The 27,680-nt window shown below is 34.1% G+C and overlaps 1 protein-coding gene across 22 annotated transcripts in view; it reads left to right on the top strand.

Annotated features, from left to right (window-relative positions):
• The window catches only part of fcho2 (FCH and mu domain containing endocytic adaptor 2), a 74,524-nt gene extending 48,854 nt beyond the window's left edge, over window positions 1-25,670 (top strand). For 2 of the 22 annotated variants that reach the window (XM_087251968.1, XM_087251963.1), the window contains exons 15-27: window positions 1,639-1,663; window positions 4,689-4,734; window positions 4,971-5,056; window positions 10,741-11,250; window positions 12,640-12,755; window positions 12,861-12,993; window positions 14,532-14,643; window positions 16,289-16,444; window positions 16,987-17,119; window positions 19,444-19,643; window positions 20,523-20,587; window positions 21,952-22,116; window positions 23,278-25,670. In XM_087251968.1, the coding sequence (XP_087108094.1) occupies window positions 1,639-1,663; window positions 4,689-4,734; window positions 4,971-5,056; window positions 10,741-11,250; window positions 12,640-12,755; window positions 12,861-12,993; window positions 14,532-14,643; window positions 16,289-16,444; window positions 16,987-17,119; window positions 19,444-19,643; window positions 20,523-20,587; window positions 21,952-22,116; window positions 23,278-23,300 (1,770 nt within the window). In that variant the 3' untranslated portion in view covers window positions 23,301-25,670. 22 annotated transcript variants of the gene reach the window in all.
• Window positions 25,671-27,680: the final 2,010 nt, after the last annotated feature.

The following is a 27,680-nucleotide window of genomic DNA, read 5'->3' as shown; positions in this document are numbered from 1 at the left end:
ACATTTGAGTTTGTGATTTTATTAATGTAACTATTCCTCCAGTTTGTGGCAACAAATGACTGTTAAAAAATGACTTGTCACTAATAGCATACTATACAGTGCACTTATTTTGTGCACTATGTACTTGGCTATCTTGTGTATTGTTATTTTTAATACCGTTTTAAAAATTGGTATTTAATAGGTCTAATAGATTAATTCGAAACTGCTATTTCTTGTCAATGCCAATAGCCTTATGGTTAAGTGCCAACTTGTACAGTGTTCAGCATAATTGATACACCCCATTTTCAAAAAGGCAATTTATTTTGGTGCATTTAAACAAAACAGATTTATTAAACAGATATATTTATTAAAATAATATTTTAGTCACCAAACATATTTAGAAATTGAAAGATAATACAATTAAATTTAAAATATTAAAAATTTAAACTTAAAAAAAATTAAAACTTTTTCTGCTTCTCTTGATTTCTCTTTTTTTATTTGTATTTTATATTTTTCTATAACATATAAATTTGGGTGTACTAGTTTTTGGACTGTTATTGTAAATTATTTGTTAGATAAGCTCCAGATTTGGCTTCAGTACTGATTAATCTAATGTATATGCACAAATATAATATTTTATAGCTTCCTGTTGAAAATATGAATTTAAAAGAGAGATTTGTGAGTGGTGTGTATTTGTATAAGCTGAGCACTGTAGCACTGAGGTATTCATTGTGACCTGAGTTCGATTCCTGGCTTGAGGTCCTTTGCAGATTCTTCCCATCTCTCTCTGCTCCCAATGCTTTCCTGTCTGTAATCTCCACTGTCCTATCATAAATAAAGGTGATCGCGACGTATATTTGTACCAAAATTCTTGTTAGTTCAGATAGCGTCATAATCAGTGCTCCAACTTGTAGCACCACTGCGCTTCAAGAATCTTAAGTTTAAATCCTTTCCTTGAACTTTCTGTCAAGCTACTTCCCTATCTCGATAAATGCAAAAAAATTAATTATTTTCTTGCCATGTTTGTTTCATTTTTTAAGTCGAATATGTTTTATTGCATTAGTCAGGTCAGGAAATTTCCCAGAACTTTTTCAATCCCATCAAACATCTCTATCTGTCCAACTTTGCTTCCTGTCAAGCTACTTTCCGATAACAATAAGTGCAACAAAAAAAAAATTGTACTAAACCAAGTGAAATAAGTAAACCATTCATTAAAAACCTTATAAACTTAAAATATATATTAAGAAGATGCATTGAATGGTATCCAGTGTTTTTTTTTTTTCAGAATCTTATAATAATTTAATTTACAATTTTTTTTGCTCATAATCATGGCAGAATTGTGATTTATTGTTGTTGTCGTTGTCGTTGTTATTATTATTATTACTATTATTGATATTATTATTAATAATATGATTCGTAATCCAGAATCTTGCTGCTTTGGTTTGAAAATGCACTTATACTGTAGTTATCTGTATGCATGTCTGTATGTGGTTGTGTGTATTTGCGCGTGTGTGTGTGTGCGTGTGCGTGTGCGTGTGCATGTGTCGTCCTGTGAGGCCAGTATCCATTGAATCAATTTGGGGATGAAGCACTTCATGTCTTCTGCTGTTTTCATAACTCCTCTCACTCTCATTAATAAAAGCCTGTTTTTATTTCCAGGTTCATATGAAGAGGAACCAATCCAGTGAGTATTCCTCTTTCTTTTTTTCGTCCTCCCTCCATCCCTCTGTCACTCTGAAGGTTTGGCTCTGGAGAGCGCCTGCCATTTTGACTTCTCTTTTTCGTTTTTCTTGGCCGTGACGTTTCTCGCCAAGCCTCCTTCATGTTGCTCCGGTGACCTCTCCAAAGCCAACTCATCCCATGAGAAAATAAACATCATCTCCCATTTTTTCCTCATCCGAGTAGCGCGGCATTGCCTCCTTAAGCCATGAGCAAGATTAACTGCTTAATTGTGTGTTTATGTTTTTCTATCCATCATAATTTTACATTTTTCCAGTAAATTGTGGCTTAAACGAACACAGATGCATGCCAGAATGTAGTGTTTACACTGCGGCGTGTTCTCACATCCAGACCGTCGATTTCAGCCTCCCAGGAAAGTTTTACATGCTTTAAATCCATAAGACATAATTGAGCTCACGGTAGAAACGTTTTGTTATTCTTGAGATGGAACGCTAAACATTTCTTCAAAGAGCACAATTACCGCAACCTCCCGCATGCGTTGAAATGAAAAGATCTGGCTGATAAGGTGATCCGATCAGTCTTTTAATCCAGTGGTTACCAAAGTGGGGGTCGTGGAACAATGACAGGGGGTCCCTTGGTGATTTTCAAAAGTCAAATAAATTTTATTAAACTATTTGAATTCCCATATTTTATCCATAACCCACAGAAGACAAAAATAGTAGTTAATAGTTACATAAAAAGCAACAACATGTAAATGAAAAGCCTTCAGCCTTTCCATTATTTTTTTTTTTCATAGGATTGGTGTGTTTATGTTAGATTAACAACAAAGCAATAGCGTCAGCTGCAGCAGATTGATTTTATAGCACCAGGTTAAACTTTCTGACACCTTTATGGCAATCAAATACATTAAAATAAATGTAGACCGTAACTAAATATTGAGAATGATCCCTGATTAGTCTCCAAAATTAAACCAAGAATAGACTTGTGCTGAAAACATTGTGCCGACCAGTTTCTTTTGGTAAGGTTAATATTAAATTAAACAAATTAATAAATGACTATAAAATAATATGATTGTTTGACTCTTGGACTTTTTTGTGCTGTCAATATGCTCGTGTTTACATAGGCCTATTGTTGTGTGCACAACTTTTGTATATTTATAACCACCTCCAAGAAATGTGGGGGTCGCGTGTCACTCGCATTGTTATTTTAGGGGTCGCGGGCTGAAAAGTTTGAGATACCCTGCTTTAATCCACTGTATGTGGAAAATATTACGTTTACTGATTGATAAAATCACTTATTTGAAATCAGAGTTATCAACACAATTCTTGACTGTTTTTTGCGGAACAACTTAATTGTTTTATGTTCAGTACACTTGCATTTGCAAAAACAAAAAAAGTTAACTTAATTCCTTCATGTTGTCCAAACAAATCGATGAATCCTGTTTTTTTTACAGTAAAAGTTGCTTTTATGGGCAATATAAAGAAATAGCTGACAGTATTCTGAATTTAAAAGAAACTGTTTATTTAGATATTTAAAGGAAAAATATCTAAAGCAGCATGTTAAATTCAATTGTTATTAAATGAGATTCAAATTTTACTTATCATTTAGCATTGAGTGATGATGAAGGTAATATAAATTAAAACGCACAATTAAAATTCAATATCCACTGATATAACAAAATGTTTAATATCTGACAATAGCCAGTATAGTACAGTTATATTTTCCTTCCTGCTTAATACAGATCAAATACAGTAAGTCCAGAATCTAATGTGTAGCTCATACATTTTAACCATGAAATTTGGTATATACAGTTGAAATCTAAATTATTGAAATATTATTTACTGTCATCATGGCAAAGATGAAATAAATCAGTTATTAGAATTGAGTTATTAAACTATTATGTTTAGAAATGTGCTGAAAAAAATAAACAGGGGGGCTAATAATTCAGGGGGGTAATAATTCTGACTTTAACTGTACATAGTATACAACTTAAAGCATATTCACAACTGAACAGTATTTTAAGTATGAATCTCACACATACTCACTGTAGGAATGACACGACAGCACACTTTTCCTTCAATGAATCCAAAGTCAGGTGAGTAATGCTGAGGAATCCTAGCCAGTGTACTCACTCACGACTTTGTTTGTGTTGGTGAAAATGAGGGATTCTGGTCAAGTCCGGAAAGAATTACAAACAAAATGTGCAAATTATAAACTGATTCTTTATACCGAAACTAACTCAATCTGTTGTCTTTTAACATTGTCATTTGTCCTTAATTTACTGTTTGTCTTTGGGATTTGGTCTCAATATGTTCCATTTCAAATGTACTGTGCAGACCATTTGTGGCATTTTGAATATGCATTTGATTATGTACTGTAAATGTATTTTGTGATGAATGGGGTTGCATGTGCGTGTGTTTCATGCAGTGAAGTCCTCAACTTACAACCATTTTAAACCATGTGAAGTGGCAATTAAAGGGGTAGTTTACTTAAAAATGAGTAAGGGTTATTTAGTAATCCTAAAATTGGTCTGAATCTCCATGAGTTTCCTTTTTTCTACTAAACTCACAAAAGAAAAGAAATTCAACAACCAGACAGTTGAGCTTCTATTGGCTTTCATAGTGTTTAGAATTGTTTTATTTAATCAAATTGTTATACATATCTTTGGAATTAGAATTTTGTTGAATAAACAGACAGAATGAACATTTTTAGGGATCTCTACTTTCAAGTGATTACTGCTGCCCATTTTGAGGGTTCCATTTTTATTTATTTTATGCAACATAATAACATTTAACATCTGAACACTCTAGTATTCCGAATTTGATAGTATCATAATGACTTCATGAAACACATAAGCTGCATTTTGAATCGGGGTCTAATGTGTGGTCTCAGCACAAGAACTTGAGAACTTGTAATTGTAAAGAGATTTTTTAACCTTTTTAAGAAACTTCTTGATTCAACTGATTTCAGATCATGAATAAAGTGTAAAGAGTTGCTCAAACTCATTGTGATTTCTCATTCATCTACAGATGATGAACTGGCACGACCCAAGATCCCACAGCCACCCTTAAATGAGTAAGAATTACTAATCTTTTACCCTGAAATAAAAAAAAAGTTTAATCAGTTATGTATTTTGTATAATTTTCATGCACTTAAAGTTGGCAGATATAAATCTTTACTCGAAAAAAAAAACAGTGCATTTTAAAAACAATTACAAAGAGAACACAACACACATTAGAAATGTAGTTTTCTACTTGTACATATCTTCATTTTTTGTTGTACAGTTTGTTTTCTTCTCTCATTTCAAACAGTAGATTTTCCAGTAATGACCTGCTGTCTTTGGATCCATTTGGCCCAACCAGTACCGGCTCCAGCTCCTCTCTACCACAATCATCAGGTAACCCATCTGTTACATACAGAAACAAAACTGAATTAATATCATCAATAATCAACTTATTATTGTTGCTAGACTGACTATAAACCTAAAGCTAAGTGGTATTTACATATATCTCTCAAAGAGAAAAAAAACACTATGACCATTGTCTGTTTGCATTTGTGTAAAATATACAGCTGTGGAGAAAATTGACAGAGTATATTGAAATTCTTTTGTTTCTCTGGGTTTATAATTTGCAATTACATGCCTTGAGTAAAATGTATGATGGTGTCTCTTTGAAATTTAATGTAAAAATGTTAGCATCTACTCCATAAAATCAAAATTGGTAAAGAGAAAAGAAAAGAAAAATGTTTTTCATTTGTTTCTAAAGAATATACTTCCAATGTTATAACTTCAGAAGAAAAAAAAGAGCAATTTCGGTGCAATAGTGAAATGTAATTGTAATTAGGTCAAGACATGCCTGGAACTGCTTTAGCTGTACTTTTATTTGAACATAATTGCACTCCTTACAATCAACAGCCCTATTGTATAAATATATAAATTGTTTCACACTATGGCATTTAACATATTAGAAGGATACAATCATTTGCCCCTTTCACACAGTGATACCGGTAAATATCAGGAAAATTTCCGGAATGACTTTACCGGTATATTCAAAAAAGCGCTGTTCACAGAGGCGAGGACGTTATGGAATTTTTCCAGAAAAGACCGTTCACACATCCATTCTAAAATACCGGTAAATTCTGACATCATTCACCACAAATAAGCTTTAAACGGCTGCACTTGTATTTGTAAACATTTGACTACATTACAAACTCTGTGGATGATCAGTTTGTGAACAACTTTGATGAAAACATATGGAGGATGGCTTTCGCATGTCGAGATGTTCATAATATGTGTGTGTGTTGGCGCTCACAGGCTGTTTCACAGCCACACGGAAAGCTTGAAGGTAAACAAACAGCGGCTTATCATAAGCATCTTATCGATAATTAATTACACAGTTGGCATTAAGAAGAACATATAAACGTTATCTGACTAACTTCTAGCAGCTAAATGCGTCTGGGAAAATATTCGAAGGCTTTTATTCTCATAAACCGCGCGGGCGTAAATGCGTCTGACTGTTCAGATTGGCTAAAGCAGACGTCTCACGACTAGACATGCACTCGCTTTTTCCGGCAATCTTCCTTCTGCATTCACACAGCGCATTATTCCGGCAAATTACCGGTAATGTTACAACTTCTCTTTCTGGAAAATAGCCAGAACGAATTTACCGATATTTTCAAAAAGGACCTGTTCACACATACAACCTTTCCGAAAAATTGCCGGTAATTTGCCGGAAAGGTGTGTATGTGTGAAAGGGGCTATTGTCTGTGAATACATATAATAGACATCCACATCTCAGGGTCAGCATCTACACTGATCTCAGTGACAGAGTTCAGCTTGACAGTGATGGGAGTCTGAGCGTTTTTCACCGACCACACACACACACACACTGTACAGGCAGACAGTCGTAAGTCATTCAGCCTTCACCTCCTCCATCCCCCAGCCTCTGGGATGCTTGTCTTAGGTCTGACCTCCTCTATTATTGATGATGCTTACAGGCTGGTGAAAGTGTCTGGGCTTTTCTAGTCCACAACAGTCGCCTCTAGAGAGCTTGAGTCTTCTGCCCATTTTCTATAGAACATTTCATAACCAAGGCTTTATTTGTGAAGTAGAAGACAAATTCCTTTGCAAGTCATTCATACTGTAAGTCCATCCATATTTTCATTTCTTCAATAAATTTACATTAGAATAGCTTTTATGTTCGATGTGCATATTCTCAGAGTATGTTCAGCCTGCTCTTGTCTTTCTCCTTTGCTCATGACCTTGATTGTTGAAATGATATTTTCACATCCGGGAAATCAGAGCATTCATATTTTGACAGTAGATTTGACCGGATTTTGATACTTTGGTCTTTAGATAAATGTAATGTATACGTTTATCTTACATACATTTCAATATAGATTAGTAATAATTTCTAATAAAATATCTTTCCCAGTAAATATAGCTAATAATATTTTATGCATTTAAACAAAACACTTTTTTTTATTAAGCCATTATATCCATTAAAATAAGAGTTTGGTCATCTAAAAGCTTTAGGAATAGAAAGAAAATACATCTAAATTCAAATGAGTTATTACAAAAATTACAATCTAAAAAATGTAACTAAATTTGTATATTATATTATTTTATTTATTTATTTGTTTCTCTTGATTTTAACTGTTTATTAGGAATTTGTTTAAAGTTTTTTTTTTTTTTTTTTTTACCAATAAATTAATTTGGGTGTACTAATTTTTGAACTTTAATCTTTAGTTTATTTGTTTGATTAGTTCCAGTTTTGTCTTTGACTATCTAATGTATATCCACACCGTAAAACCCAACAGTCAATTTTATCAAATGAAATGAGTGTGTTAACTCAACATTTACTGAAAGTTAATTCTATTTATTTGAAAATAGTTTTGAGCACAGTGTTGAGAAAATGTGTTAATTAAATACCTCATAGCTTCAACTTAAATGGGTTAAGTTCAAAGTGCTCATATAGATTAGTTCTTTAACTCAAATTGTTTGTAGAAATCGGTTTCCTCAAACAGTTTGAGTTGCCTTAACTTATTGGGTTTTACAGTAATCAGTTGGTTTGAGTTCTCTTCATTTATTGGGTTTTACTGTGCTTAAATTGCTTCATTTACTCAAATGGATTAAGTTCACAGTACTTATTAGGATAAGTTTTTCAACTTAAATAATTTGTTGCAATCGGTTTCCTCAAATGGTTTGAGTTATTTTAGCTTTTTGGGTTTTACAGTGCAGAAATATATTAAGTAGATTATTGTAAAGCATCCTGTATAAAATATTAACTTAAAAGGGAGATTTGTTTGTTTGTTGGTTTGTTTGTTTGTTTGTTTGTTTGTTTGAGAGATCAAACAGTTTCTAACCTTACAAACTTTTTAACCTAACAATCCTTTTAACTTTTAATTTCATGAAATTTTACATGAATTTTTCAAAATTTTTTATTGCTAATCATAATATTGCGGTAGATTCCAGTCTGACTTTGTTGTGGGTTTAAAAGACATTGTTCGCAATCAAGCGATCTTGACGATAAGCCTCTCAGTGCAGTCACTTAAAAACTGCCCAGCCGTCAGTCAAGCTCTGACCTCTGCTACGAGGGCCAATCATAATCCAGAGTTAATTGGCACCTTCAGAGGTCAGAGGGCGGGGTTTGGAGTCTGCGTGTCACAGACATTGTCAAACATGATCTTGTTATGCTTCTGACCTGGCAAACGAACAAAAAGAGCAGTGAAGAGGATATTAGTAACATGGCGAGGTATTGCACTTACATTTTTGCTGCTTCTTTTTTTTTCCTTAGGAGTTTATAATTTCTTCCATGTGTCCGTTTTAATTGAAATGTATTTACTTTGTTTTTTTTTTTCATATTTGCTTTGTATTTGTTCATGACTTTCTTTTCGTAGACCTGGCTTCTCTCTTCTTAACATCTTTCCCCACATCTCCCCTACTGCAGTTAAATGATGAGGTTTTTGAAGACCCAGGTAAAGCTTATATGAGCAATGCCTGCAGTTTGATTGGCGGAATAAAACTCTTCCCATAACAGACACTGACCCTAATGGCCACAAAATATGCAAAAATGTGAATGATGATAGGAATGTTTTGCTTGAACTCACCGCCTGTCAAAGATCTTAATATTTCTAAAAGAAGTGTCTCTGAAAATGAGTGGTTTTTTTGCATTTTCGGTGGAGAAAAGATGATACAGTAGCATGGAGCCGCACTTAAAAAAAATGGTCCTCATTTACTCACTCATGTGTGAGACTGAGGGAGTAAATGATGATAGAATTTACACATTGACCTAGACCTTTTTAACAATTTGGTGTCATTTTGAATCTTTGCCAGTCGTTTACATCAGTAATTTATTTTTGTTGGCTTTATGTGTTTGTATTAGTTAAGAGTTCAGGAATGTCTGAAAATGTTTTAAAGGGATTGCATTTCTGTAGAATTCTTTTGACTATTGTTTTATAATAATCTTGTTATATTTTTATCATTTTATAAATGTTTACTTGTATTTTGTTTTACATCCAATGTTTTCAGTATTTTATTTTTATGTATATTATTTTAGATTTTTACTTTTTTTACAGTTGTAAAGATATTTTGTTGACAACACTTGACAAAACAGTTTCATTTGTTCAACAACTGCTTTAAACTAACAGTGGAAAACATTTTTTCAACATTTATGAATCTTAATTGTATTTCCACATACTACTACTACAATATTAAAACTTTTTTAACGTGTTGTTAATATATTGTGAACTAAGATAAAATTATATTTTTAACTAACATAAAAGTAACAAATCCTGTAACATTGCTATTTATTAATGTTAATTAACTCTTTAAATAATTCCAACAATTGTGACCTTTTTTGTAAAGTGTTTATTTTTCTTCTAATTGTATTTTTATTTTATTGTTGTAAACATTTTAATTTTACCTGATGTGCTACCTTATTTAAAAAGGTCTGTTCATTTATTTACTTTTATTGTTTACAAGTTGGTGTTAACGTACAAAAAAAATATTTTTGCTTCTTTTTCAAACCATTCTACTTATGTAAAATGAGTGAAGCTTTTTGGGATGACTTAATTGTTTAATGTTCAATCCACTTACAGTTGCAATCATAATTATTAGCCCCCCTGAATTATTATTTTCTTCCCCAATTTCTGTTTACCGTAAAGAAGATTTTTTTCAACACATTTATAAACATAATAGTTTTAATTACTCATTTTTAATAGCTGATTTATTTTATATTTGTCATGATGACAATAAATAATATTTGACTAGATATTTTTCAAGACACTTCTATAGAGCTTAAAGTGACATTTGAAGGCTTAAGTATAGGGAATAGTACAGGATAGGGTAATTAGACAAGTTATTGTATAATGATGGTTTGTTCTGTAGACTATCGAAAACAAATATAGCTTAATGGGATAATCATTTAAATGTTTTTTTTTTTAATTAAAGACTGCTTTTATTCTAGAATTTTTTATTTTAGCTATTTTATTAAAGCAAATGAGACTTTCAACATAAGAAAAAATATTATCAGACATACATTAAATATGTCCTTGCTCTGTTAAACATCATTTGGGAATTATTTAAAAAAAGAAAAAAAATCAAAGGGGGTTAATAATTTTGATTGCAAGTGTACATTTGTTAAATTAACTTTTAACTTTTTAATTTGTGTTGGAACAACTTGAATGAATTGTGTGGAATCCTGCAATTTTTACAGTGCACTCAAATAAGGACATTTACTGTTTGTTCAAACTACTTATTACAAATGAGCTACAAAAGCACAATTCTTGAGGTATTGTGGGACAATATAATTGTTTTATATTCAATTAAAATGAATATTATATAATTGAATATTAAATTAGTAAAAACCAATAAGTTACTTAATAACTTCATGTTGTGTCAACACAAATAGATTGGGATTGAGCTCGCAGTGTGTGACATTGTCTTAATCCATTCAATCTAATTAGCCTGCATGGTCACACATGTTTACATTATCTCATGTAGTCATTTCAGCATACTATCAACATGTTTATAATTTCACAACCGTGCATTATTCTCTTTCTGTCTGGTGACCCTTGAAACAGAAGTAGACGTTCAGCCGGAGCCCACCTCTCCTTCAGGAGTCAGTCTTGAGGTTTCCGACGCTCCTGCTTTCCCTCTTCCCCCTACACTCTCCCCTCCTGCCACACTTACAAAAACCTGCACCCCGCCGTTCCCTGCTCTCCCCTCTCCACCCTCTACGTCTCCTTGGGACTTCCCGGATGAGGCAGTTGCCCGTCTCCATCCTGGCCCGCCTCGAGCTCTTAGCGTCCCTCCAGCCCTTCAGCTTGCTGCTAAAAACTACATTACTCAGAAGCCCCCTCTCAGTGCTCCAGCCACTGGTCCAGACGTGCTTGCGTCCTGGGCCCAGAGCCAATGGATTGCCTTTAACGATGCCTTTGTGCCATGTCGTGGACCATCCCAGCAGCCAACGAGGCCCCGTTCAGTGCCTGTGTCTCAACAATCCAAGCTTTTCTCCGGTGACCCATTTAGCAGCACAGGGCGAGAGGAGAGCCACTTTCTGAGGGAAACGCCAGCCCGGCCAGTGCAGGATGGTAATATTGAGGAGTTTCTAAGCATGTTAAAACATGGCTACGTTGTGATGCAGTACATGTGCTGTGGTTTGACAGAGCTGATGATTTATGTTTATTAATTGTTTTCTGTAGATTTTATTTTCAGTTAGTTTCATTATATATATTTTTTTTATTTGATTTTGTTTGGTGAAAGTGTGTGTTGTATTTTTGCCTTCTTTTCTGCATTGTTTTATTTATTTATTTATTTATTTTTTAAGTCATGTAAATGTAACCAATTATTCTCCTGTAAGCCATCATAGTCTTAATTACTGTTTGGGTGGCAATGGGAAGGAAATGTGTGGCCAAAGTTTGTTTAAAATGTATTTATTTACTAATTCACCTTTAATTATGTGTTTATTTTTTATTTGTAAACCCCCCCCCCCCCCCCCATATTTATTTTTGTGTTGTTTTTATTAATTTTATTTTTACAGTTGAAGTAAGAATTATTTCTAGCCGAAATAAAACAAATAAGACTTTCCAAGAAAGGAAAAATATTATCAGACATACTGTGAACATTTCCTTGCTCTGTTAAACATCATTTGGGAAATATTTAAAAAAGAAAAAAAAAATGTAAAAGGGGGCTAATAATTCTGACTTCAACTCTATATATTCCTGATTTTATTAAGATGTGTTGTTGAGTTATGCAAAGAAACACCCAAATGCTTATTAATATCTGTGAAAATCTAATAATACAATATTCTGTAATCCATCACAGTATTTCTGTTTAGCCAGGTACATACAGTAAGAAAATACATGGTCCACGTTTGGTTTGTTGGTTTTAATATACTTTATTTTTATTTTCCCCTCCAAAGAATTTTCTGCATTAATATACATTTAATCAAATAGTTAGCTTTGAAGAGGTGTAAACACTCATTTTAATCACCTTTAGCTTGATGTAGTAGGATAATGTGTGGCTAAAATTTGGTATGATTGATTGATTAATTTTTGTCTTTTTCTTTTTGTCTCATTTTTTCAGCCACAAAAAGTACCTCATGCAAATGGCATTTCAAACAACATGACTAAGATGGTTTAGGAGATGCATGTTTTACGTTGTGTTTATTTACTTGAGTTTCCTTATTCTTATTTTCTGTATTTACTTTCTGGTTGTATTTAATTTTGCTATATAAGAAAAAAAATACTCTTATATTGTCACGGTGATTGCATGTGAATACACAACCAAGTTTATAAGGTGTAAAAAAAAATTTTAATTTGTACATTTTGAGCGTTAACTTGTTTTCTGACGTCAAATAGCAGCATTTTGAATATTTTCTGCCATTCAGAGAGTGCTGCCTCCTCACTTCCTCTTTTTTTTTATTTACCTTGTGGTTCTAACAATATTTTTCTTTTCTTTTCTTTTTTTTGCATTCACAGTTCCGCCTCCAAACAGGCCGACCACTCCCCTGGGCACATCATCTATAGTCCCGCCTCCAAGACCATTATCACGGCCCAAACTGGCCACGGGCAAGCTCACGGGCATCACTGAGTCAGTGAGTACAGCAGATCTTTCCTGATAGCCCTTTTCCCAGAGATGGGACGGAATGAAGAGCGAATGCTCTGAATTGTTGATCAGGTAGTTGTTCTGTTTTTTGCAGGGCCGGCCATTCAGTCCTCCTAAGCTGTTAAACTCCAGTCCTCCTCCTCCTGCTGCTCCTCTGGCTCGTGCTGAGAGCTCTTCTTCTCTCAGCTCCAACACCTCTCTGAGTGCCAGCAACACACCCACTGTCGGTGAGTCACTCATACACACACATTTCCATCAAAGCATACACCGTTTGTTTTCACAATATCATCATTATCATTCACATACATCATAAGGCAATACTTATACTTTTTTTTTATTTATAACATTTATTCGTTGATTTTTACAGGAATAAAATCATAACTGACATTTATTGGGATATTTTTGGAAGCAAGCTACTGCCATGGAATAAAAAAAAGTTAAATACATTTTAAAAAGCTCTCACAAATCTGTTTAAATGTTTTTATCATCAGTATAAATCGTGCAATTTTTACTCTGTTTCCTACACATTTTGTGTTTGTTGCTCACAGTTTTTACTTCAATCACAATTTTGATTTTGTGTCTCAAAGTTCTGCCATTTTTCAAGTTAGGGACGATTTGATTTTCTTACATTTTAGCACAATATTGAGTTGAATCTCATAATTCTGTCCTTTTTCCTACAATTTTAACTTTATATCTTGGAATTCAGACTCAAAAATAAATGTGATCATTTATTTATTCAATTATGAGTTTGTATCTCACAACTAGTCACAATGTTTAATTTATATCTAAGTAAATCATAATTATTATAGATTATAATGGTAGAATAAGCAAGCTTGCGCACATGAATAATTCAGTTTTAGTACAATATTGTGTTAGGATAGGTTAGGGACAGACCTGTCCAGACTGTCTAATTTATTTAAAGAATAACTTAAAGATGGCCTGGGTGTCTGGGAAGATCGGTTTCCACTATTTGTAGCTATCTTTTCTTAAACTGTCTTATGTTTTGTGTTCCCAGGGTTGCATGCATTGAGCCTTGTACATAATATTTTAGGCTCCAGTCAAAGTAACAAGTTCTTTACACATTCCCATTATAGTTGTACTGGTTCCCTCTTTATTTCCCCTCCCTTAGGCTTGTATTTTAAACTAAGGGTTAGGGTTAGAAAAAGTGCCATGCACAAATAATAATCTACACATTGTATTTCATCATATGGTTAACGCATCACTTACCAGATCACTCCATCCTCACCATGTAACTGGCGGGCTGTGCTCTCGCCCCTGTTTTTTTTTCTTTCCCTTTGTGGTTTCCTTCCTTTCATTCTCACATTTAAGAGGACGATGTGTTCGTGGGGAAACTGCCCACGTTTGAGAAGAGATGTGAGACTCCGGCAGGTACAGTGGAAAGAGCCTAGAAGGACATTTTGTTTTAACTCACTAACTGACTCATGGATGATCATCATCTGTCCCTGATCAACCAGTTAAACCACACCTTCTCCCATTCTGGCACTCACTGTTTGATCTTTAGTGTGTTTTACCGGCCTCAAACTAATGTGGATAGCGTCTAATCAATAAAACATGACTATTGTGTTATTGTGGCTGATGAGGATGCATGACAGAAATGATGCGGCTCACAAATTGCTTTTTTCCTGTTGATCTGTCAGTGTTTGTCACTGTGAAAAACTGAATTGTCTGATTCACATTGCACATTTTTATCCATACTTTGATGTCTGTTTTTTTATTTATTTTACTTTTTCTGTCCATCTCATAGGAACATCTCGCGGGCCCAGTCCAGTGACTCTAGCTTCCCAAGATGCATTGCCTATTGCGGTTGCATTCACAGAGTCAGTCAATGCCTATTTCAAAGGAGCAGATCCTAGCAAGTGAGTTTCACAACAACTGCCCTGCTAAAAATCATATGGAGTAGGGCTACATAATATATTGTTTCAGCAATGAAATCGCAGGATGTGCAATGTTGAGTCTGAATTATAGCTGACCAGGAGCCACAGAACACATGTGATTTGTAGAGTCAATGCAGAGTTTAACCATAATAGAGTCAAAGTATCATTAGCATGTGTTTTTCAGGCCTGTGACCGTGAGCATTTCAAGAGAGTTCCAAACAACATAATTGCTTGTCCCCAAATGTTTTGAAGTGTAATCAAAAATAATTTTATTTAATTATTTTTGCGATTAAGACTATACAGAGTTTTACATTTGCACTGCAAAAATGCTTTTCTTATTAGTTTTGTCTTCATTTAAGATCAAAAACAATATTCTTTTGCTTACCCCCATTGACAGATTACTTTGCTTGTTTTAAAGCAAATTTACATTGATTTAGAGTTGTTATATCTGAAAACTAAATATTTTTTCTTGTCTAAAAATATTTCTTGATTTAAGAATTTAGATATTTGGGAAAGCATTGTGATGATTCAATATCTGTACATAATGGCCCATTTCCAATGAGTGGTACGGCGGTACAGTACTGTTCGATACGCTTTTATAGCCGTTTCCACTGTCTAAAGGTACCAAAAGGCGAACCGTATCATACCGCTTTATGGGTACCCTTTACAAAAGGTGGAGCTAGAAGTGCAGTTGAACGCTATTGGTTTACAGTGATACGTCACTAGCTCATTCACAAGCAGGAGAATGAAAACAAAGAAACCACGTGAAATTACATCGTAAAACTATATACATATAATAATGAGCCATGGTCGACCCAAGCTTAAACAAACCTTGTCGTCGTCTTGATGAACAGCCACAAAGCCAAGAAGAACAAAATCTACTGTGTCCTGTTGTTATACGAGGCTGTCTAAAAGTGAGAGCGGTTTCACTTTCTCCAGAGAGCTAGCGTCCGCATCTATATTTGAAATAACAAACTTCATGAGCTGATGATAATAATAATGTACGATTATTGAAGTGCTTCTGATATCCGATCTTTTCAGAAACGGACAAACGCATGAGTGACGTGCAAAAAAAACAAAACTTCTGCAACTTAAAAAAACACTTCTGCAACTTAAAACATGAACAAACTGCCATGTTTAACTATTATCATCACCTTTTGGACTATTATGAACTCAGAATGACAGAACTTTCTAACAAGAGGTTAGATGTGCTGGTGAAAAAGAAAGATACAGACGAAAGGTTTGCACCGACTATATGTTGCATGTTGTTTTTGAATAATTTGTATTTGCTAATTCTTAAAAAATTGTATGAGTTTAGTCATACGAAAATGTACAATTTTAAAAAGAATGCATGGTACCCATCCCCGCCCCTAAACCCAACCGTCATTGGGGAAAGAGCAAATCACACTAAATTGTATGAGATGAGATCATATGATTTCACACGAATTAGCCACAAAAAGTTACGAATTGCTGTGAGATTTACGTATATCAGGTTTTTTTCAATATCGTGCAGCCCTAATTCATAGTAAAAAAAACTTTAAAAAAATAAAAATAAAAAAAGAATGAAGTCTTAAAACAATGCATTTACTGAAGAAGATTAAGATTAATCCTTGAATGTGGTTTTTAGGTGCATAGTGAAGATCACAGGAGACATGACCCTGTCCTTCCCCAGCGGCATCATCAAGATTTTCACCTCTAGTCCTTCTCCTGCTGTACTCAGCTTTAAACTCTTAAACGCCAGCAGATTAGAGCAAATCATGCCCAACCAGCAACTACTGCACAGGTCAGTTTTTGCACAGACAAATGTGTTATTGCTATTATAATTTTGCATTCTGATATTGTTCAGTGTTGTTAGGGGGAACATGCATTTTAAAAATGGTCATTATATTCAAAATGGTGTAAATGGGATATTGCATTAAAGCCAACTATTTTATATTATAAACTTTTTACAGTATTTATGATTAAGTAAATGCTGCCTTATTGAGTATAACAGACTTCTTTTAAAGATAAAAGAAAAACTTTTGCAGCGAATATAAGAATATGATTAAAGCAATAATTTGTATTTTCTTTTGTAACATCCTTCTTATTTTAGTCCTGAAGGCTATACTTTAGCTAAACCGACCCTCACCCTTTTTCTTGTTGTGCGGGTTCGTGCCAGCATCTTCCAGGCATGACTAATCAAATCAAGAGGGATTTGTGATTTAATAGCTGAACTGCTGCAGTACAGTTAGTTGCTCCATGCTGCTACAATGACACGCAGCAATGAATTATTAAACCCCTAATAGTTTTCTGTGTGTGTGTGCGTGTGTGTGTGTGCGTGTCCAGTGACTCCTCCCAGAGTGACACAAACACAAAGGACTTCTGGATGAACATGCCTGCATTAACGTCGTTCCTCAGGAAGAGCTCTGAGCAAAACCCTGCCGCGTCCTATTACAACGTGGACATCCTGAAGTACCAGGTTCATAGCCTTTCATACAGTTACCAGTTTGCAGTACTACTCTGTTATTCTATGTATGTTTTTAGGAAATGTGAGTAAAGCTTGTTAGTATTACAGTATCCTTACTGTGTTATTGAGGATAAGATCAATCTGATTATGTGTTGCACTTTGTCAAATCAATGAAAATAAACACAGACAAGTCAAGTTGCTGCACAAGTTGCAGTGATATCACTTACATTATAATTTTCATTCATATAGCACCTTTCCATAGCTCAAGGTCGTTTAACATAGCAGACATCCACATTCACTGTACAAACACCTGAGCTATTGCGGTTCATTATAAAAAATACTGATTGAAAAGATATGTTTTTAGCTTTTATTGAATTCAGATATAAGGCCCTATGATACACCTGGTGCAATAAGGCGCAAGACGTGTTTGGCGTGATTTGTTGCTATTTTCAGACCAGCGCAACCGTAATTTTCATGTTTTGCACTATGTTGTTTAAATAGCAAATTCATTTGCACCACTTTGAGGACCCATGGGTGTGCTGGTCTAGAAAGGAGGTGTGTAAAGGCGCATTGTTGGCACATTGCTATTTTGAGGAACTAAAATAGACTGCATCATTGACCAACTAAAAGCTGATCTAAAGTCCAGCACATAACTTTTAGTCATGTGCCTATGCGAGTCCAAATGCTTACCCATTGCTTAATACACACATGATGTACAGCAATACACAGATATCTTTACATATGAAAAAAAATTAAAGGATTAAAATGGTACAAAAATTATTATTTTCTACATAAATATAAAAACCACGACCTGCACGTCTTCATCACCTCTGTGGCCTTTTTTCAGTTTATTTATAACAATTTGCTTTTGTGTAATGTTATTAGTATTAGCGGTATTATTTATTATTTATCATTTATCATTTATATATATATATATATATATATATATATATATATATATATATATATATATATATATATATATATATTTGTCTTATTAAAAACGAGTTTAGATTTGTTCACCTGTTGGTTTTGGACCATAGGGGACATAAAAATAGGACATGTGTTTGAACGTTTTCTGACCACACGTCATTATTATTGTTAATTTATTTGTTTGAAATTAGAACTGAATTTATAAATAGTTTCAAAACAAATCTTTGTGCTTAACAAATAAAATTAAATATGTAGGCTAATGAATGTCTTCAGTGGAATGCTTACAACACTGTTACCTTACTTTACTAAAGGGGTAAAGCATAAAAGAGAAAGAGAAAGTAAAGTGGCAGAATGGAGGATGCTCATTCTTTATCCTCGAGCTGCAGACAGTTTTTCTAACTGTTTTCTAGCTAGTGAAGCCTTCAGTTTTTCTACTTACAAAGTCTGCCATGTAAATAGCAAATGTGCCATGGTGTGACGCAACTGACTCTTAAAGTGGATGAGAGATGAGACTCTGATTGGTTTAATGCGTGTTATTCTCACAACACACCCATAACTCATTAAGAGAATAAGCACAACTCTGTTAGATCATGCGCCTGGGTGCAGACAGTATTTTTCTGTCCTTAAAATAGCAAAAGTGGATTCAGACACGCCCTTAACGCTTTTGCGCCATGTGCTTTAGACTCTGCACCTAGATTGTGAAAATAGAGCCCATAATGTATATTAGACTAATAGTACATTTACGTACAATGAAAGTTTCACAAACGTTAGTTAAAAACAGTCATTTTAGTACCTTTCACTCCTTAATAAACTCTCAAATGGAAAGTTTACCCCAAAGATAACATTTTTGTCATCACTTGTTTCAAACCTGTTTCATACTTTTGTTCCAGTTTCTTCCAAACCAGTTTCTTTTTCTGATGAACGCAAAAACATTTTAAAGCAAGTTAGAAAGTGATAGTCATTGATATCCATTGTGTAGTTTTTCCTACTGAGGATTTCATTTGCTATGAGTTTGTCAAAATATCTTCATTTATTAGTATAAAAAGAAACTACTTAAGATTTGGAACCACTTCAGGATGAGTTTTATTAAAAAAACTTTTTACAAAGTTTTAATTTTGGAGTGAAATATTACCTTTAAATTAAACCGTACACACTACACCCAATGTCAGAGTTAAATGAAGGTACTTCATTAAGAACTGAAAATAGGGTTGCATTTATCCACCATTCTCAATATAAAACACTTTCCCTGCTTTATTTGAATTGTATTATATAAATTGCTTTGAAATCTAAATTGCAGCACATTCCGATGATTAAAAAAATATATATCTTGCATTTTAGAGGATCTGTACAAATATTTAGTGTGTGCAATAAGTCATGGTGAATAATTTTTTGTGTCTTTTTAGGTGTGTTCAAATGGGATTCAGTCGACGCCTCTGAACCTGGTGGTGTATTGGAAGTGTTCTCGTAGCACTACAGACTTGCGAGTGGACTACAGATACAATCCAGAGGCCATGCAGCCACCCGCACCTCTCACCAATGTGCAGGTTTTAGTACCTGTCAATGGTGGTGTGATGAACATGCAGTCTCTCCCGAATGCCATCTGGTGAGTTGAAGAGGCAAAACACACAAACATACAAACACACACTATTTTGTAAAGCAAATAAACAACCTGTTCATTCTAACATTAAGTATGAAATGTATATTACCATTAAAAATGATTGGGTTTGTAGGATTTTGGAAGCTGCATTTATGTGTCTGAAATACAGTATAACATTATCAGTATCAAATAATATCACCATTTTTAAATAACTGTTTCATATTTTAATATATTTTGATAATTATTTAGGCGATTTCTGAATTTTCAGCAGCCGTTCACTCACTTTGCTTGTTCAAACTACTTATTTATAATAAGCTGAATCAACACAATTCTTGAGATTTCAATGGGACAACTTAATTTTTTAAGTTTAATCCACATAAATTTGTTAAAAGTTAACTTAATCAATTTGTGTTGGGACAACATAAATGAATTGTGTGGAACCCTGCATTTTTTACAGTGTTCCTCCAGTTTTCAGTTTCACATGATCTTTCAGAAATATTTACTTTACAGAAAGTCTTTACTGTAACTATTGATTTATTTAATGCATCTGTGCTAAATGAAAGTATTAATGGTAACACTTTACAGTAAGGTTCCATTAGTAAATGTATTTACTAACTTGATCAAGCAAGTTATTTGTTGTTAGTTATTAACTCAGAGTGCATTAACTAATGTTAACTATCACATCTTTCACTAGTGCATTATGCATGTTGTACTATGATTAATAATTACTTTTTAAGTATTGTTCATTCTTATTTCTTGTTAGTGAATGCATTATTAACAACAGTATTGACCTCATTGTTTAACCATATTAGTTATGTTAAACAACAAATCGAACTGATCCTGAAACTTCAGTTGAACTCTTATGTGTTTTTGTGTTTTATTTAGGAACGCAGAACAGAATAAGTCATTATGGAAACTGAGTGACATCTCAGACAAGTCTGAAAATGAAGGCAAGAACAAACACTGCTCCTTAATGCCTCATGTGGATTTACTGCTAGCGTTTTTTTGAGTGTTTATGACCTTAATATCAGATCATTTAAGAGAAATTCTTATGGTGCCATGTCCTATCGTAACACTGTAACTGTAAAAATGCAAAACATGCCAGTAGTTAAAACACACACAAACACATTGAAGATGAAAACAAAATTAATAAATGGATAAAAAATAATCTGAATAACCTATAGCACAATAAAAAAATAACAGAAAGTGGTCGTTTTTGAGTGCAAAACTATTTTCATTAAATTGTTTTCAGGGGGATTAAAATACAGGGATGCAAACTTGTCACCTTTCTCTGAAATCTGGAGTGAAGATTGGTCAGTGCTTTGATTTATATAGATCCTAGAAATTTCTAGAATTTAGGAGCATTTGGGGGAAAAATGCACCAAATATCCAGAATTTGGGGGGAAAATTGTACCAAATGTGGGACAATCTTTCCTCCTTACATACTGTAAAATAATGAAGATCAGTGAGTCATTATGTTTCTCTTCCTATCTTAAGCCTTTATATGACTGCATGCAGTTAATGGCAAAATGATGAGCCCTCCTGTGGAAATTAATTTAGTTTAATTATTTTTCAATTAAATTCCCCAAGTAAAAGAAAACACATTTCAACACATTATAAATATAATAATATTAATAACTAATTTCTTTCATATTTGCCATGATGACAGTAAGTACTAGTTTAGTTATTTTGCAAGATACTAGTATTCATCTTAAAGTGCTATTTGAAGGCTTAGCGAGGTAAATTAGGTTAGCTAGGCATGATAGGGAATCAATCGTTTTAATTAGGGAATCAGTGATCAACAGTGGTTTGTTCTGTAGCAAATCAAAAACTAATTGTTTAGGGGCAAAAAAAAAAAAAAACATTGACCTTAATTATTTTTTATTATTAAAACTGCTTGTATTACAGCCAAACTATAAGAAACAAAACTTTCTCCAGAGGAAAAAAAATATTATAGTAAATACTGTGAAAATGCTCTTGCTCTGTTAAACATCACTAAGAAAAAAAACTCAGAATTGATAATAATCAAGTTTTTATCATTTTATGTAACTTGCAGATTTAGTGTATATGCTCAACCTACGGGGGAGTAATTAAGTATAAAATCTGCACATTTCTGGTTTGCTTAAATCTTTTGTCTCAAAGCAGTAAATTAATGATAGCTGGTTTGTTTTCTTTTCTTTATTAACCCCCGGTGAGTGTTTGCATCCCTGGGAATACAACATAGAGACTTAAAGGTCATTTGGCACAAAACATTTCAGTGTTACCTCTGTGTTTATTGTGTGTTTGTGCATGTGTGTGTGTGTGTCTGTGTCAGGTTCTGGTTCACTGAGGGCAAAGTTTGAGCTGTCTGAAGGTCCATCCATCCCTGCTACCCTTGCGGTTCAGTTCTTCAGCGAGGGCAGCTCTCTCTCTGGGGTTGATATGGAACTAGCCGGCTCCGGTTATCGGCTGTCCCTCAATAAGAAGAGATTTGCCACTGGTAAGAATGATTATGAATTTAGCAAATCACAAATACACTATAGCTAAAATGGTTTGAGATCATATTATTGAATACTCCTGAACATTTTAATGCGAGTTTTCAGTCATACAACAGGTAAAGTATTTTGAACATATCAAATCACATCACTTATTTCTGTTGACTTAAAAATTTCACCAGATGTTGATAACAACCAAAGTAACTAAAACAAAGGTAATTCGTTTAGAAATTAAGTTAGGTTAAATAACATGACACAGAGAAAAGTATTGAACACATGAAAAAAGGCATGTGTAAAAAAGATGAGGAAAGCCCAGACAGCAGCTATAATCTTTCAGTAGTTATTCAGCAACCCTCTGCCTTTCATTAGTGTAAATCATGGGTCACCAATCTCGGTCTTGGAGGGCCGGTCTCCCTGCAGGGTTTAGCTCCAACTTGCCTCAACACACCTGCCTGGTTGTTTCAAGTATGGCTAGTAAGAGTTTGATTAGCTTGTTCAGGTGTGTTTGATTAGGGTTGGAGCTAAAATCTGCAGGACACCGGCCCTCCAGGAACAAGTTTGGTGACCCCTGGTGTAAATGAATATTAGCTGCTTCAGTCCCAACACCTACATTACAGATGATGAAGGTGAAACCAAGGTGGACATTTCAGCAAGACCACCACCCCAAACGCAGCCAAGAAAACATGGCTTGAAAGTTGGTTTGAGAAAAGAAAATAAAGCTGCTATAATGACTGCCAATCACCTGACCTGAATCAAATAGAAAATAAGAACTAAGGATCAGATTAAACAGACGAGACCCTCAGAGTCTATTGAGGTCTGGGGGAAGAAATCACACAAGAGCAGTGCATGTGACTCGATTCTCCATACAAGCTGTCATTACAACAAGAAAAAGGCTTTTAAAGAAAAAAATATAAAATACATTTTAGTATTTTCTCTTTGTGTCAGTCCATTCATAATACACAACTTAATTTCAGATGTTTGGATTGTTTGGGTTTTTACCAAAATCTGAGTCGGTTTTATGTCAAGAGCTCGTTTAGAAACATATTTACCAGTGAATGTCATGACATGTTCAATACTTCTTTTTAGTTTTGCCTTTGAAATAACAAAGGAGGTGATGTGTGTGTGTGTGTGTGTGTGTGTGTTTTTTCTTTTTTGTGCGTTCACAGGCCGCTACATGGCTGACTGCTGAGATCTGAGGTCTGTGCTCTCTCAAACACAGGGATTCTGGAAGTTTATTTCTGTTCATTCATTAATTCTGTCGCTGGTTCTCAATGATATCGATGGAGGATCGTTAGGGGGGATGGAAAACGAGGGCTGTCTGGGTGAAGGCCTCTCATGCTTCTGTTTCCTCTCCACGTTCTCAACGATCCAGTTCCAGTAAAGCACCTTTCTGGAGAATCGAGATTTTCATACTACAGTAACGTAGCACTGAGTATCAAACACTGTGTACAAAGAAAAATAAAAAAGAAACAGAAAAGAAACAAAAAGAAGCAATGTCAGGATATCGGTGAATGAAATTATTAATCGTTTTGATCTATTCAGACTTTTATAAAGTCAGAACGGTAGCGTTTGTTACTTTGATATGTATAGTTAACAATTTGTAATATGATTTGTGTATAAACGTACACCATATCTAAGCAAAAAAGGACAAAAAAAACTGCACTAACAATCGTTCTGGATATTTGTTGAGCATTAATTTCTCCATTTGTATTCACTGAAAAGTCACAGTGAGAATGAGGAGAACAAAACGGAGAATAAAAGGAGAGCAAATGCTTCAGCGATAGATCACTTCACGCTCACAAGAAAGCCTTACTTCTTGAATGCCACGATCTTTTCCATAGCTGAGCAAATCACATCTGTCTGCTACATTTACATTAATTCCCCTAAAATCTATTGTTTAAACTTTCTTCTCGTTATTTTGAATGTGCAATGAAGGTATAAGCTTTCTTTTTTTAAGTTTAGTGCCATTTTCACTTTAGCAATGTCAAAAAACCTACTAGTTAGTCATGTGTCTTGCTTAACAGCAAAGGAAAACTTATACACTGACCTCAGTGCCTCTTTTCTGTTACTTAAAATAATCAAACAGGCAAACAAGCGCATGTTTAAGTCAAAAGGAACCCCCCTTTTTTAGATGATGACCTTTTCTCTTCCTATATTTAGTGCCAGTTTAGTTCTTTATGCTTTCTGATGGGATACTGAAGGGAAAACACTGCCTATACTTCAGCCTTGGTCCTTCAAACTCCTATTCAGGGCTTTACCTAAACAGTTCTCATTATAGATGTCCTCCAAGTGCTTCTATAAGCTCTGGCCTTATAGATGGCACGTCAGTCTAAACCAAAATATCCATAGCAATTATTCACTGTGAGGTTATCCAAATTACAAGCACTAACCTGACTGTTTAGATGGATCTTTGTTGATGAAGAGACCAAAATGTTTTGAATATTTCCATATTAAGATGAATTACAGACGTGCACGTTTTCCAGTGTAGCTTAATCGCATCAGACTAATGTTAAGGGACATCATTTTCATGTTTTCACCAAATGTGCCGTCACGTCTATTTTATTATAACCCGTTGGTTTCTTAAAATGATGGCTCAAATGATGTAATCGCTTTGAGCAGGTTTGCCAAATATAGATGGAAAAGCACAATGATGCGATGAGCCAATGGAAGTGAAAACTAAAATGCGCAATGGGTTTTTCATGAATTAGCTTGAACCCTTTCGATGTCGTATCTCTGCCGTCGAGAGTTCATGTTTCTCAATGTGTGCTTGAACCCAGCGGTGAGCGTTCACAGTGCTTTAAAAGGGGCTCTGTTTCCCCAATGCAAGGGCTATTTCGCCTTGTTCTCTGCGGAGGACCACGTCTTCAAGGGCTTCCCAAATGCCAGCGATAGCAGACACCGTTTGTACCTTAAAACGAGAAACTCTAATAAACACTAAATGCCAACAATGAAGGATCTTTACGCATCTGAAAACAACGTTATTTTTTCGAATTACGTCTTGTTTTCAGCAGGAACTTTTTTCGAAAGCAGCCTAACACTTTTTTGGTGAAGTAACGACTTAAAGATTTTATATTCAGAATCCTCACCGTCTTTATGAGCTATTTTCCTTTCTATATATGTGACTTTTAATTCATTTGTATTCCGTTTGTAATGTGGGGTTGGTGTCAGAGACAGGAATCGACTGGTGAACATCCGGGTCAATGTAGCATCAAAGATACAGCTCAAATATTGGCTTCTGTAGTTCAGGAATTGTTCAAACGGATATGAAATAGCTGTGTAGTTAGCGAGCTGGTTCTTGCTGCCTCTATAGCCATCACGTCAATATTCAAAGTCATTTTAACACATTTAAAAGCAAGTCTCTCCTTTGTCTCTTTTTATGTCCACGTTCAATGGCATGTTTAAGCATCTGTGATTTCTTTGTTTTCTTTTTTTGTGGGCTTACTCACCTAATGTAAATTTATACAAATATTTCTGCCTTGTTTTTCTGCTTTATGACGCTCTGTGTCCGTAATAAATGTGTAATATATAAATCTATACAAATATAAGAAATACTACAGAATGTCATGTTGTCTGCCTGATTTATTTGCATGGATCAGATTTTTAGCTTCAGAAATTAAGCTTATGCTTTAAGTAACTCATTGGATGAACTCAATTTAATTGAAATTAAATTTAATTTAAATTTGACTAAACTATTTACACAATTAAATGCAACTGAGTTGGTCCAACTTGATTTTATCATATTAAAGTTTAAATACATTTCAATTTTTATTTACCCTAAAGTCAAAGGTCTGATAATATAATTTATGTATATTACGTGTCGTACATTTCGAAGTAGGGTTGTGGGATTAATCGAATCGCAATGTTGCAATTAGCTAATCCCAAGAGGCTGCAATATGATATATAATTGAATTATTTAATTATTTATAATTAATATATATTTATAATTAATGTAAATTTAATAAATTTCCCCTGCCCAGAGCAAATGCTTGACTGCCGTCTGTGTGTGATAGCCTCACCAGCCAATTGAATAAGCACAATTTAGTGAAGAGTGTCTCTCTAAAAAGTCAACTGAAAGTATTGCCAGTGACACTCAATCTATAGTAGCAACAGCAAAGTACAATTTCAGAGTTGTCTCAGCCATGTTCGTTTGTTGAGAGTTCTGTATTTTTTTATGATTATTATTATTTTTTATTTATTTATTTATTTTTGCATAATAAGCTACACTGTTTCCCTAATATTAGTTAATTTTGTTTACTGAAAGGTAAGGTCATTTTCTTCGTGTTGTTTGCTCTAGAGCAGGGGTGCTCAACCCTGTTCCTGGAGATCTACCGTCCTACAAAGTTCAGCTCCAACCCTGAGCAAACGCACCTGAACCAATTAATTAGGACCTGAACAGCACTTGATAATTACAGGCAGGTGTGTTTGATAGAGGTTGCAACTGAAATCTGCAGGAAGGTAGATCTCCAGGAACAGGGTTGAGCACCTTTGCTCTAGAGAAAAATGAATGTTTTCTTTCTGAATATTTAAAAACAAATTTGAATAAATGTTTAAGTAAGTTAATATCTTTTCAGTTCCTTTTTTAACTAACACTCACTGCATTTTAGCAGTAAGAAGCTACGATAGAGATTATTGAGCTGAAGCTTGACTACAAAATTAAATCGCAAATCGAAATCGCAATATGTGTCAAAAAAACAAATCACATATACATATTTTCCCCAAATCGCACAGCCCTATTTTAAAGTCTTTTAAAGTTATCCTAAATGAACTAAGAGACATTTTAAGCATATTTCATGAGTTACATATATAGTTGATTGAGACTAATCTCAGAACTCATTTTACCAACTGCAAGATGGTAATCTCAAAAGTCATCACTGTAAAACCCAATAAGTTAAGGTAACTCAAACCTTTTGAGGAAACCGATTGCAACAAACCATTTAAGTTTAAAAACTAACCCTAATGAGTGCTTAATCCATTTAAGTAAAAGAAACCATTTGAGCACAGTAAAATGAATTACACAAAAAATAATGAAGAGAACTCAAACCAACTGAGTCCTGTAAAACCTAATAAGTTAAGGCAACTCAAACTGTTTGAGGAAATCGATTGCTACAAACCATTTGAGTACTGTAAACTTACTCCATTTAAGTTGAAGAAATAAGTTATATAATTAACTCATTACCTTCAACACTCAGTCCAAAACTCTTCAAATGAGTAGAATCAACTTTCAGTCCATTTTAAATTAACTACACTTCATTTGATAAAGTTCATTGTTAGGTTTTACTGTGAAAGCATTACTTCAAACTAAAGTGCAGATTAAACTAACAAGTCTAAAGTCTATTACCTTTAAACACCTAAGAGTATTTTTATTATCAACATTTCCCTCTTTTAACTCAATCCCACGCAAAGCATGCTTGCTGAGATCTACTGATCCCCTAACCAGGTAGTTGGACCAACACAATTCTTTCATGTTGTTCCAACACAAAACACTTAATGGTGGACAAATTTGAGTGGACTGAGCATAAAACAAATAAGTTGGTCAAAGACATGACAAGAATTATGTTTTTTTCAGCTC

Source organism: Danio rerio, chromosome 5, assembly GCF_052040795.2.
Source record: "Danio rerio strain M-AB ecotype USA chromosome 5, GRCz13ab, whole genome shotgun sequence".
Lineage (NCBI taxonomy): Eukaryota > Metazoa > Chordata > Actinopteri > Cypriniformes > Danionidae > Danio > Danio rerio.
The sequence above is the reverse complement of the archived record's forward strand: the minus strand, read 5'-3'. Positions and strand labels throughout refer to the sequence as shown.